The 14449-nt window shown below is 44.6% G+C and overlaps 1 protein-coding gene across 4 annotated transcripts in view; it reads left to right on the top strand.

Moving 5' to 3' along the window:
* The window catches only part of PLEKHG4B (pleckstrin homology and RhoGEF domain containing G4B), a 106545-nt gene that overhangs the window by 51369 nt on the left and 40727 nt on the right, over positions 1-14449 (top strand). For all 4 annotated transcript variants that reach the window (XM_048510803.1, XM_048510804.1, XM_048510802.1 and 1 more), the window contains 5 exons: positions 40-133; positions 6070-6156; positions 7911-8027; positions 10614-10712; positions 12813-12955. In XM_048510803.1, the coding sequence (XP_048366760.1) occupies positions 40-133; positions 6070-6156; positions 7911-8027; positions 10614-10712; positions 12813-12955 (540 nt within the window). The remainder of the gene's footprint in view (positions 1-39; positions 134-6069; positions 6157-7910; positions 8028-10613; positions 10713-12812; positions 12956-14449) is intronic.

Below are 14449 nucleotides of genomic sequence, written 5' to 3'. Positions count from 1 at the left end.
TCAACACAGGTTCCGGAATGTCTGCTCTTTTTGTTTTAGAAAGGAAGTCCGTTCGTTGGGACTGCTCGTTTTAGTGGATGCTCGCAAAAGTCAGAATGTATCTGTCTTTTTCAAAGCCGTGGCAGCTTTACAGGTGAGTGCAGGTAGTTACAATGAAGTGCTTAATATCGGACAAGGGATTAATAATTAAGCATTGGTACAGGCCTGCCTGTCTAGGAAAAGTTGTTGGTATTTCTTTCCTTAAAGCTAGTTTGTTTTTAGCTATTCCTTTCTGCTGCTGATCCTGACCTACTTTTCTCACTGCAGTGATGTGCAGCTTAATGAAATTTAGGCACTGATGCCAGTGGAGATGGAGGCCATCATCGGTACATTTGAGTTTAATTGGCTTCCTCTCAAGTAAATATTTTAAGGCAGGGGTGTCCAACTCTGGCGCATCAGATATTCATGGACTACAATTCCCATCCAGGCCTCTCATGGGCACGGGGGGGGGGGCGTTCTGTCACCATCTGCTATAACATAGTTTCTAAGCTATGACACATTGATTACCATTTTATCTTGTTGGATTTTATTATTATGAATTGGGATTAATTTATTGTTTTATCTTTGTTGTTCACCGCCCTGAGCCCTTCGGGGGAGGGTGGTTTATAAATCTAATTATGAATGAATGAATGAATGAATGAATGAATGAATGAATGAATGAATGAATGATCGATCATAAATCTAATTATAAATAAATAAATTATAAATAAATCTGATTATAAATAAATGAACTTGACCATGCCAGCAGGGGCTGATGGGAACTGTAGTCCATGAACATCTGAAGCGCCAGAGTTGGACACCCCTGTCCTAAGGCCTAAAGCGTGAATAGGCCACCACTACAGACACTATCTGCTTGCAAGTTCTGAGCACTCCGCGTTTCTTCAAAAGCCAATGAAGTCATAAGGACTGGGTAGTATTCTTCGCTGGACATGCCTCTAGCACAGGGATCCCCAACCTGTCGGAGCCCGTGGGCACCTTTGGGATTTTGAGAAGGGTTGGTGAGCGCCACCCTAAAATAGGTGCTGAAAGCATCAGAGCCACGTTGAATTCCTCTCTCCTAACATTTATTCCCGAGAACAAAGAAAGGCTGAGGGAGGAATAGAACCACAAACTGATTAAGGGATCCCAGGGGCTGATCACCCCAAGGGCAGCCAATAACAAGCCCTGCCTTTCAGTGGCCCCATCTACTTCCTGAAAAGCTTGGTGGGCACCAAGGGAAGTGCTGGCGGGTATCTTGGCACCCCCAGGCGGGCGCTGAGGACCTGCTCTAGCATTTTGAAAGGATTAGAACAGTGATGGCGAACCTTTTTGAGATCGAGTGCCCAAATTGCAACCCAAACCCCACTTATTTATCGCAAAATGCCAACCCAGCAATTTAACCTGAATGCTGAGGTTTTAGTTTAGAAAAAACCGGTTGGCTCCCTCTTCCTCCGCCCCACCTGCTCGAGCAGGGGCCAGCCTGCTCTAGCCTCCAGCAAGTCCCGTGCACACGGCTCTGTGCCTCTCTAGCATCTCCGCCTCCTCCCCCCCCCACCCCGGGCAGCAGCCACCTGGAGCACAAGCACCAGGCCCGCCAGCTGAGTCCTCCCTGCTCACCACGGTGTGCGCACATAATGCTCAGTGACCCAGGCCAGTCTAGATGTGTGTGTGTTTGGGGGGGTGGTGATTTTTTGCCCCCCACATGACGAACTCTGTGTGCGCGTGCCCATAGGTTCGCCATCACCCGTGCCATAGGTTCGCCATCACTGGATTAGAAGAAGTAAGCCCTGGAAAATGGATCAAATCAGAAATCACAAACCAATCCTATTCCTTCCTTCCTACCCTGCATTTCTCCTCCTGCCTCTCTACTTTCTCACCTAACTCCAGTTTACAATTCATAGTCACTGGGAACCTCAGTAAAGCTGGTTTGTGACTAATATGCTTAAGGACCTCATGCTCAGCACTTCAAGAATGGGGGTCAGGCAACCGCAAGAACTCAAGTGCTTTCTGGGGGCTTTGTCAACAAAGACTGAAGGGTGGCACTTATTGAATTCGCCTCGATACAATTATTTTATTAAACTGACTTCAGCATTTTCTGTGCACTTGGTTATGCCAGGCATGCCTTGTGAGAAAACATGTCCTCGTGGGATGCAGAATTAAATTCTGGAAGCGTGACAGTTTGTGTTGGCAGCAGGTTTTAACAAGGTTTTGGCCTGCACTGAAAGAAGTGGAAGTTAGGAATTACATTATAATTAGGAATTATAATGCCTTTCTTTGTCGGGATCTGGCATTTTTCCCTATATCAACTCCTCCTTTGAAAGTTTTTTTTAAAACATTATAATTCACATTCAACTAAGCCTGCATTTCCAAGTAGGGTATGACACATTTCCTTCCAAAATGATTGTACTGTGAATTTCCATCTGAAGTGGTGTGTTCAACTGAAGCAGGAGGCTTTTAAGTCATTCTCCTACCCTCTTCTACACACACACATGATCTTAGCCAAAAGGCTGTGAAGCATAATGCAATCCTCTCCCTTCAAGGAATATATACTTTCAAAACATTTAGATTTTATAAGTTGCAGGTCATCATATAAAGAAAACTCTCTACAAATCCCAGTTATTGAGTGGGGATCAGGGAGGCTTTTGCATGGGATCTGTTGAATGTGATAATAGTAACATTGCCTTTAGCTTCAAATGATGCTCATTCTTGTCTTTTGGACTTTGAAGATGATCCAGGCAAAATTAGGTACTTTTAAATCTTAATGATTTCAACAGACATAGAGATAGAGTCTGTGGTGCAGGACAATTGCATCCTTTGTATTATTTTGTAATATAGTTCATTTTAATGTTAAATGTTAGTTTACAAAAAGGAGAAAATAACATACCACTCAAGACCTGAGCAAGGCTGTTAAGGACAGGATGTTTGGAGGACATGGATTCATAGTGTCACCCTGAGTCAGAAGCGCATTGATGGCACTTAACACACACACACACACACACACACACACACACACACACACACACACACACACACACACACAGAGAGAGAGAGAGAGAGAGAGAGAGAGAGAGAGAATCCTGTCCAATCAAATTATAAATTAGGCCAAGCTCTGTCTTAAAACTTAACAGTCTTTCTTTCTCGCCGGGCGTTTCCCCACTCAGCATGATCCCCCCTATGCCGCCCGCTGCTCTCAGCGCGCGGCATCCCTGGCGTCCTGAGGGGGTGCCGCAGCGTCGGGGCGGCTGCGCTGTTGCCACCCCTCTCGTGGGGAGTGCCGGGGGACCCTGCGCTACTCTCCTCAAGTAGCGCGGGGCTTAAGGTAAGTGGGGAAAGGCCCTCTGTCTCCCTGGCTGCCTGTCTCTCTGTAAAATAAAAGGTTCTGGTGCTCATATGTAAGGCTGAACTGATTTCCAATCAATTCTCCCTCAGTATTTGGGAGAGCCTCGCAAAGGTTCTGGTCCTCAATACCATCCCTGCCCCCTAGTCACTCTGGCAACTTACTATTCCAGAACATGGCTAACAGAGACCACAAACTAATCGGTTTCAGTACAACATGTGGGACAGACACTGAAAAGACAATAATGCTAGGAAAAGCTGAAGGTCCAACATGCCACAGCCCACAAGATCTGAACAAGGCTGTCAATGATTTGGAGGTTATTCATCCATATGGTTGCCGTACATCAGAAGCAACTGGATGGCACGTAACACACCCAAACACATTGAACATAGTTTTTGACCTTGCGCAATTAAGTTCTGTCAGATTCTCTGAAACCACTCCGTAAGCTAACTTTGGAAACAGATCTAAATTGATTTCTAAATCATTCTGTGTGCCTAATCCTTCCAGTTGATCTAACACTAGGTTTGAATTCACCCAGGGGATTCTTGTTATCTCATAAAATTGTTTCTGTCATCCTATTAGTATTAGCCAGTATTCTTCCATTTTTGGACAGTTCCCCCAAATGCAAAAAAATATATATGATATTACTGATTTGCCATTTCAAACACGCATCTCTAAGGAGTTAGCATAAATCTTACACAAACAGTGTGAGATACAACAAACATTGTACTTTTTTCATAAAGTTTTCTCTTAATTCCATATCTGCCGTTTAAGCACAAAACTATGCCGAAGACAATAAGTTTGTAATAATATGATTACACAATACAAATTTATTGTGTGCCTACTTCTATGATTCTTTCAAACTCAACTTTATTCCTTATAATATTAAGCCATATGATAATGGTAAAATATTCATTGTCTGTCACAACTCAAAATATTGGTAAATTAAAGATATTTTCCTATCCATTATCCCTGTTGTTTCTTCAAAGGATACTAACTTATTATAGTTTGTTTATTATTTATTTGGTTTGTAGGCTGCCCTTCCACAAATGGGCTCCGTATTGATCAGACAGTAATAATACCAATAAAATTCCACAATTGTATCCCACCACCATTACTCCATTGAGAAATAATTGAAAGGATACCTTAAAATTGCATACCAGTCAATGGAAGAAAGGGTTGCCAACCACAGCGTGGCAACCAGAGGGAAACCAGGCGAACGACACAGCAGAATAAAGCATCACAGTAATGCAGCCAAAAGTTCTATGAGAGATTTGCTTTCTCCACTATGAATCTCAAGGATGAAGCCACCCTAGAAAGAGAGCTTGGGTTGGATTCGGTCAACTCTTTCTTTCCATCTCATCCAACTCTCCTTCCTCTTACGGTTTCCACACCACCTAGTCTTTGTTCATGCATGCCCCACGATCCCCAATATAGCCCTTTTGGGTGGTCTGAGGAGACCCTGCCTTTTGCGCCAGCAGAATAATATAGGGCGTTTCCCCATTTACCATGAGCCCCCTATGCCGCGCGCTACTCTCAGCGCGCATCATTTCTGGCGCGCGCCCGGGCTTCCCCACGACCCCGCGCAGTCATCAAAGAGCTCCATTTTGAAGAGCGCCAGGAATGACGCCCGCTGAGGGGGCGCGACAGCGGCAGCGTAGGGGCAGCTGCCTTGTCGCCTCCCCTGTAGTGGGGAGTGTCGGGGGACCCCGCGCTACTTGGCTACAGTAGCGCGCAGCAGAAGGTAAGTGGGAAAACGCTCATAGTGCGCTTTTCATTTTGACTAAGACAGTCCAGTACTTATGGGGTTCTAAGCCATAAAGGGCTTTAAAAGTCAAAACCAACATCTTGAATTGAATCTAGAAACAAACAAAATTTCCATAAAGCAACTGGACCTACTTGTCCCAGTCGACAATTGGACAGCTTCAGTTTTGGGAACTTTGTTGTGGAATAGATGTGCACTGAACCAATCTGTAGGCCACTTTCCCATTCTGTAGTCTCATTGCAGCTATTTTTGACTATTTACAGTGGCCAATTATGCACACCAGTGAACCGGTACTAAACATTCTCTTGACTTGTGTCAGGCTCCTTTCTGGGGTGACAACTAGGGACCGGATTACGCCGGTCCTGTACCAACTGCACTGGCTGCCAATCGAGTACCGGGTCATGTTTAAAGTTTTGGTACTGACCTTCAAAGCCATTTGCGGCCTTGGCCCTTATCTGAGGGACCATCTCTCCCTATATCGCCCTTCTAGGCCCCTCCGTTCATCGGAGGCGGACCTACTGGTGATCCCTGGTCCCAAGGCGATCCGGCTGGCCTCTACAAGGGCCTTTTACGGCCCTGGCCCCTACCTGGTGGAACAGGCTTCCAGGTGAGATCAGGGCCCTGAGGGACTTACAAAGTTTCCGCAGGGCCTGTAAAACGGACCTGTTCCGCCAGGCGTTTGGCCAGCCGGGATGATGTCAACTTCACCATAAGAACATCTGGCCTCCCGTGGGTACATAAAGAGGGGAGGGAGAAGTTGAAGCCATCTGTAGTCTTGGTATTTTATGTATCTTTTATGTAAATTTATATATTATGATGATGTTTTAAACTGTTTTATTATTGATGGACACCGCCCTGAGCCTTTGGGGAGGGCGGTATATAAATATAATTAATATAATAAAATAAATAAATAAATAAATAAATAATTTGATCTGTTTGCTTTGTTTAGGGTGCAGTTCCTCACTGTGTTCACAGCGCTCTGATATTGACTGATAAGGAATCCACTTTTAAGCCTGACAAAGAGGTTGCTTTTCAGGTAAAAAAAAATTGAATTTATTGAAAACAGGTAATAATTGAAATTGTGGCTTATGTTTTGCTAGAGGCACGAACTGGGTGGTACTCTGGAAGCTGAGGCATGGGGAAACTGGCAGACCAGCTTGAAGGGATGTTCTTTCTGGAGGTGTGAATTCGGCAAAGCTGAACCGAAAAAGATATGTCAGCAATATAAGGAAATTGAAAAGCAGATCCCGAAAAATGCTGAATGTTTCTGGCATTTTGGGGGCCACTTCAGCCCTACCACCTTTAAAAAGAGAAAGATGAGGGGAGCTCAACTCCTCCTCCCTCTTCCTGTCACTTACCTGCTGGCTGCAGCAGTGAACCAGGGCCTGGAGGCAGCCGGGGGCGGGGTAGAGAGCTCAAGTCTGGGCTTGGCTCTGCTCTCCAGGGTCTCGGGGCGAAGTCTTTCACATCACCTACTGCCTGGTCCTTTTAATTGGAGATGCTGGGAATTGAACCTGGGATCTTCTGCATGTGAATCAGGCTCATTCTGCACATGCAGAATAATGCACTTTCAAACTGCTTTCAGTGCTCTTTGAAGCTGTGCAGAATAGCAAAATCCACTTGCAAACAGTTGTGAAAGTGGTTTGAAAACACATTATTTTGAATGTGCGAAAGCGGCCAGAGGTTCTTCCCCTGAGCCGCCCCCCCCCCCTCGAGTGTGATTTAGTGTCTGCATTTTTAGAGCACCGAGTAACCCCCCACATTTACACACATAAGTAAGAATTCAGTTGCTGGTAAAATGGGAACCTTTGACACGACTCCTTGGCATGAGTGATACAATCCTTGGGAATTTCAAACAAGTTTGGAAGACAAAAACTGTTACTGTGAGGAAAGCGTTCCACTGTCAAAACTGGTGGAGATGAATAAGGAATTTGAAAATGCATATAACAACAGAAACAAAGAAAGTGGACCTTATCTGGGCATCTCCACTTCCATTCCTATATGGTACAGCAGTTGCTTACAAGTGCTGAGCCATACCATTGTAGCTGTGACCCCATTACATTAAATGGGACTGATATTTGCATGTATACAACAAGGTAGCATTGCCGTTTGTTTGCAAGTATCTGACCTTCTCTGGACTTCTGCCTTTTCCATCTTTGAATATCAGCACATGCACATAAACATTTAATTCAGTAAATTTTTTATAGTTTTACAGATTTAAAAGATTATAGATTTAAAAGTAAACCTTTTAATAGTAGCTGATCACAGTGCTTTGAAGATCAGATACTTAAGTGGAATTTCAACTGAGAAATGCTGTTATCCCTGCCCCTGGCCAATCCTGTGTCGCGCTCTGTGGGTGGGTGAATCGACAGATAGATATCAGTCTCCGCGGTAGTCGTTATTTTTCACAAGCCAGCTTTCTTGCTTTGGCCAGTTGTTCAAGGTTATACATTCCCAGAGTTCCTGGGAATTTTGTCCATGAGAGTGCTACACAACAAGAAAAGTTCAGCATCTTCTTTGAGGGGATTTTCTTAAAGACTCTGTTAGATGATTTTAGGCATAAGTGTCAAACTCGCGGCCCTCCAGATGTTGTGTACTACAGTTCCCATCATCCCCTGCCAGCATCATGCTGGCAGGGGATAATGGGAACTGTAGTCCACAACATCTGGAGGGCCGCGAGTTTGACACCTGTGATTTTAGGCATCCAGTAACTATTTTAGGTTTAATTGTGTGACACAGTAAGAAATAATTCAACCAACTGGGCACTCCACTCCTAATTCTGTTTAACAGTGTGAAGTTCTCACCTCACTGAAGGCTTTGCTGAGGTACCTTGACTGCACCCAGCTGACAGACGAGTTCGATGGAATTTTCCCCTACAATCACAATGACTGGATACGTTTCCGAAGGGCAAGTAAAGATTTTTCGTCTCTTTCTCATTGTGCTTCATAGAATAGTTTAAATTCCCTTGAATTAAATGTCATGGTCATCGTGCAGTCCCACTTGAGGATACCACTTGTACAGACCTGCTGCAAAGAATATAAAAGTTCAAAAAACCATAGTCGAATTCTGCACCCAGGTTACATTTGGTATTTTAAAATCTGGGTCTATTTTGTCCAGGTTTCTCCCTTCGCATTGGTGCCTCTTTCTGTGAAGGAATCGAGTTAAGTCCAGGAGGAAATACTCTGAATTCTTTCACACGCATGCTCAAACATCCCTGGTGTGCTGCATTCTGATTGGCTCTTCCCCCTCAAAGGCAAAGCTTCTGATTGGCGGATCCACAGCAACCGCAGGAAAACCAAGCACCCCTTTTCTCTAGCTTTGGAAAGCAGCCAGTGCAGTGAACAACATGGCAAGCACGTTGTGCTATACAGAGTAAAAACTTTTGACCAGTACTGGGCAGAGCACTATGATCTCTCTCTCTCTCTCTCTCTCCCTCTCTCTCTCTCTCTCTCTCTCTCTCTCTCTCTCTCTCTCTCTCTCTCTCTATCTATCTATCTATCTATCTATCTATCTATCTATCTATCTATCTATCTATCTATCTATCTATCTATCTATCTATCTATTTAATTTGTAGGCCGCCTCATCCCCGAAGGGCTCGAGGCAGCTCCCAACATGGCTGTTCCCAACAGCAAATAATACAACATAAAATTAACCCATTAAAACTCAGCAGCAATTAATAAATAAATTAAAACAACCAGATTGTGTAAACACATATATACACAGGCGCCCGATCTAAGGCCAAAGGAAGAAAAGGAAGAAGAAGGAAGGGGAGGAGTTAGGCAGGGCCCAAGGTGGAATTAGGGCCCAACCAGATGGTCCACATTTAAAGGTGTGCAAGAAACCACACCACGAGACACTCACACACCACCACCACCACCACCACCCAATATACCCAATAACATTGGGGCTGTCATGGGGTGAGAGGTTGCTTCCGTCCTCCTTCCCCACAGGACCCTGTTGGGAACGTGAGCCCGGAGCTGCAGGGTTGGGCTCTCCAGGCTGTGGCTCGGCTATTGAGCGGTGCTACGCGAGAGCAAGCGGGAACAGGGTGAGCACTTATGCTTTCCGGCAGGCGCTCGCTTTCCTGACCCCCAGAAGAGCTTCCTGGCCCCTCTCAGGATCCTGTTGGGAACATGAGTCTGGAGTTGCAAGCTGCGGCTTGGCTAGCAAACAGTGCTTGGCGAGAGCGAGCAGGAATTGGGCGAGCGCTTGGGCATTCCTGTCAAAGGGCAGAAAACTTGCTTGGGGAACGTTTTGGAAAGGGCGGGCTGCAACTCAGCAGAAATGAAACTGACAGGATGTAAGGCGGGGAGATCAGGTGGTGGGGTGGGAAAAATAAATCGCTTTTGCTTTTGTGGCATTCCCACGGAAGTGGATTCAATGCAGGATTCTGGAAAAAGATCGCGATTTTAGCATTTTTTGAAACACCCAGGATAAGGGAAAGATCATGGGATAAACTCGCTTTAGTACTTGGAACCATGCAAACTTCTTGACCAAACTGGGATATTTCCCTTGCTCAAATCGACCTTTGTGAATGAAGCTCCCCCCCCTCCCCCCCCGGTCAACTTTCTGTCTTTTTTCAGCATGTAAAGTAGGGGAAGAAACACCTCTGCCCCCGTTTCTCCCTGTGAAAAGATGTTCTCTTTTATCTGCACTCAACTCTTTTTTTGCCTCAAGACAAGCCTAATTTGAGCTCAAAATGGTCGAGGAACCCTGGGGGGCAGCGTCAGGCTGGGTACAGTGGTGGCGAACCTTTGGCACTCCAGATGTTATGGACTACAATTCCCATCAGCCCCTGCCAGCATGGCCAATTGGGATGGGAATTGTAGTCCATAACATCTGGAGTGCCAAAGGTTCGCCACCACGGGTAGGATATGGAAGCTGTAGCTGATATATAACTGGTCTGACAGTTATAGCCCTTTATTTACCCATTTTAGCAACTCCTTTATGCTTATCTCCCCTTTTTATAGCTTTTATAGTCCTTTTAATCATTTTAAAAGCTTTTGTTCCCTTTTAATACTTATGCTTTCATCATATTGTTTTGTAATTCCTTATTTTTTGTTTCCAGTTTCTTATTATCAATAGATTCTTTTAGATATGTATTTACAATTTTAAAATGTATTTACCTTATGCTGGTCTATGATCTTAATAAGGAATGATTGATAGGTAGGATAAGGGAGGCCAGGTTTGGATCCCTACTCTGCCCTGGAAGCTGGCTGAATGACCTTGGATTAGTCACAAACTCTTCCAAACCCACCTCAAAGGGTTGCTGTGAAGGTCAAATGGCGAAGGGGAGATTTGCAAACCACCTTGGCTTCCCATTAGGGAGAAAGGTGTGGTAAAAATAAGATGAATAAAAGAAATCCTTCGAGCTCTTTGTCAAAGCACAGCCTTTGGTTACATCTTAAGAATCGGAAAAATATTTACGGAGGGCGAGAGATGATCGTACGTTTTAAAAACAACTTTATCTAGTTACTGTGTTTACACTTGCAGAAACTTGAGCCATTCATTACCAACTGCCAAGAAGCCATTGTTTTCTTACAGTGTTCTGCATGTTCATTCAACAGCACCCAAACACCAGTCACTGCAGAGGTAAGTGGTTTTCTTAAATTTAATGCTGTCTATAACCAACAAGGCTTGAACCACTGCTTGTTGGGGGTTGTAGTGTGAGAGTCAATTAGCACAGTAGCTGAGTGACTGAGATATGAACCACTGGACTCTTGACTGTTTGACTCTTGTTTGACTCTTGTTTGACTCTTGTTTGACTCAGTTTGACTCTTGACTGTACCATAGATCCACAAGCTGATCTTATGCCAGCAGGGTGAGGTGGTTAAGCATGGTAGGCTCTTAATTTGGGGAACCAGGTTTGATTCCCCACTCTTCCACATAAGCAACAGACTCTAATCTGGAGAGGCTTTCTAACAACTGTTCTCTGCACACAGGATTCAACAGCTAAATCTCTTTAACTACTTGTTTAACATCTTTATTCTCCTACCCAAGAAAGTCAGTAGCTTACTATTTTTCCCATTTCCCCCATGACTTCTGTAAAGTTCTAGGGCGGTACAAGAATAACTCAAAAAGCTGTCATAACGTTAAGAAGGATTCACGCTGCTAAATAGGATGTGAACGATCAAGCGTGGCGTAGTAATTAAGGTGTTGGGAGTAGGACCTGGGAAACCCAGATTCAAATTCCCATTCTGCCATGGAAGCTTGCTGGGTGACCTTGGGCCAGTCACGCACTCTCAGTCTTGACCCCTCAAGTATATGAATGGGAGGCCCCCAAGGAATATCAGGATTGTGGCATGGAGGTCTGCAATGGCAAACCACCTCTGAATGGCTCTTGTCTCCTTTCTAATGTCTAATATCAACCCCCAGAACTGGTTTACATATTTTCAAAGTCTATTTAAAGGAGACAATGAATTGGCCTTGCAGAACGACCTGACACCTCTCAATCAGGTGGCTCCCTGGCCCGCAGAATCAGTCTCAGAAATCAGACTATTAATTGCTCAGTTGAAACAGTATAAATCACCTGGCCCGGATCTAATGCCCCCAGATTTTTACAAAGCATTTCCGGACTGGTGGGCCCCCCTTCTGGCTGCTCTGTTTACTTTGGTTGATAGGTCAGGTACTATCCTGGGGTCTTGGGTAAATGCAATAATAACACCAATATTCAAAAAGGGTGACCATATGTCACCAGCTAATTACAGACCCATCAGCCTTTTATCTGTCTCTGGTAAACTTTATGCCAAACATCTGTTAAATAGGCTATGTACCTGGCTCTTGTCTTGAATTTTGAGAGCAAACTAATTTGTTACCAGAGCTGGATATGACATGAATTGGTTGAGCTGGGAGGGCGTGTGCCTCGGCTGGCCCCAGAACAGCACTTGGGGGAGTGCCTGGACCGGCGAGTCCTCAGCAGTATGGGATGGCTGCCTTGAGTGGGCTTACCAGGCCCACAAGCCAGCTGAGTCAACTCCCCCCTCACTCCTGATCTGTGCTGGCGAGCCCAGTGGTGGTGAGGGGCCTTGGCCATTTGTAGTCCGGATAAGAAGAGGAGTTTGGATTTATTCCCCACCTTTCTGTCCCGTAAGGAGACTCAAGATTGCTTACAAGCTCCTTTCCCTTCCTCTCCCCACAACAGACACCTTGTGAGGGAGGTGGGACTGAGAGAGTTCCAAAGAACTGTGACTAGCCCAAGGTCCCCCAGCAGGAATGTAGGAGTGCAGAAACACATCTGGTTCACCAGATAAGCCTCCACCATTCAAGTGTAGGGAATCAAACCTGGTTCTCCAGATTAGAATCCACCTGCTCTTAACCACTACACCACAGTGGCTCTCAGTGGCTGTATCTGGCCTCCGGACTGCATGTTTGAAACCTCTGCCCTATGACTTTAGAGACCACTTGGGGCCCGTCTTTCAGGTGGAGGTTAAAGTAGAGACAACATTCGTCAAACTTCATATCTTGCTACATCTATTCAAAGGTCATTTAAAATCCAAGCCTTCATGCCAGCCACCTCTAGCAGGACTAGAAAGAGATGGTATAAAAATATGCTAAAGAAGTAAATAATGACTAATCCCTGCAATAACTGAAGAAAACCCATGCTGAGTTTTCAAATAGCTTCTTTGTAGAGTTCCTTTGTAGAGCTTCTTTGTAGAGTTCCTTGCAAGGTCAAATGAACATTTTTTTTACTAGGAAGCAAATGACTTGATACTCAAACACAAGACAATGATGAAGCTGGTTCTGGAAGAGGAACTGCTGGTGACCTTAAGACTTGAGGGCGGGACAATCTTGGCAAGACTTAGAAAAGAGGAATTCTGTAATACTGATGATTATCGGTAGGTACACGCTTTGCAGATACATTTGTATTCTAGATTACAAATTCATATAAGTTGTGTATTTTCCCCTGTCAGGTTGTTGATTGTAACCATCTTTTGATTATTATGCTGCTGCACAGTTTTTACTAACAGTTACAAATTTTAACCGCTATTTGTTTTAATTTTTTGAAAGATCTCTTTTGAATGCATTGGGATTGCTAGGGTTTTTTTAAATTACACTTTGATATTGACGACTAATTGGAAAATGGTAAAATCGCTGACCTTTAGAGAAAACTGATGATTTCGTACATCACAGCAGGTGTGCCAAAGTCAGTTTCAACGAGATAATCCTGTTGATTTGGGGATTGCAACCCCCCCCCCCCTTCATCTGGATAGAAGACTAGAAAGAAGTCCAGATTTTAGTCCTGGTGAAGGCACAGCTTGTAGGCTTGTGCAAAGGTTTGCTTATGCATGGGGGAGCTTTTGACTTGTAAGATCAGATTCCCCTTCCCCATACAATGAGTTGCAAACTTCTTTTAAAGTTCTCCCAAGTCGCTTGTCATGTGATGTGGGGCTGGGTTCTTCTTAGGGAAGAAAGCCACCCAAATCTGCTCTGTGCATGGAGCCAGGTGTCTAGCTGTCTTGATTCCAGCCTTCCATTTCAACCTAGAAGCAGATGACACAAGCTTTAGTGATTGGAAGACAAGTGCAAAGTCCAAATACCTTTATTGGCATAAAATTAAAATGTACATATAGTCAGAAACATTTATAGGTTAAGATGGTAAAAGTTCTGGTTAAAACTGATGTTATAAAAAGATAAAATTGGTGATTATGCTATGTCCTTATTCATAATTCATACAGATCTTCAGCTTTACATTTTTAAGATTTAATAATTACATTTTTCATTTTTAAAATCTGAAAGGTACTGAGCAACCAAGCGTGTAAGTTGTTGGTCTCTATCAGACAGGAGGAGAGCGAGTTGTTTCTTTTTGGTTTGAGTTTTATCGACCTGAGCCACTGGGGCAATATCTTTCTCCCGTAAGTTCTTCTAAGGCCCCTTTCACACAGGCCAATAAACATGGGCTAACCATGGTATAAAACCTGTGTTGGGAGGGAACTTTGCACGGATCCCGCTCCTAAAGCGAGTCTGCTCTGCCTTTCACCCCCACCCCAGGTTTTTCAAGAATCTCACTATCATATATTCTTTAGTTTTAATGTGGATTGCAGCCACGGCCAAGTGAACGGCTGCCCTGGGAAGCCCTTTACTTGGCCACGCTTCCCTTTTTTTTTAGTCCCCGCCTCTCTGCTGCGTAGCTACGTAGTGGCACAGGGATTGCAGCGTGGCTGTGGAGGTCCATGCCTGCCAGACTTCGTAGCTACACAGCGGAGGAAGGTGAGTGAAAAAAAAAACCACGAGCTCTGTGCAAAGGCACAACGGCAACCCACGTTGCCTCCGCTTACTCCGTTCACTGCCTGCATGGAGGCATGCAAACACCCCGATGGCAACGTGGGTTG

Source organism: Sphaerodactylus townsendi, linkage group LG11 (assembly GCF_021028975.2).
Source record: "Sphaerodactylus townsendi isolate TG3544 linkage group LG11, MPM_Stown_v2.3, whole genome shotgun sequence".
Lineage (NCBI taxonomy): Eukaryota > Metazoa > Chordata > Lepidosauria > Squamata > Sphaerodactylidae > Sphaerodactylus > Sphaerodactylus townsendi.
The sequence above is the reverse complement of the archived record's forward strand: the minus strand, read 5'-3'. Positions and strand labels throughout refer to the sequence as shown.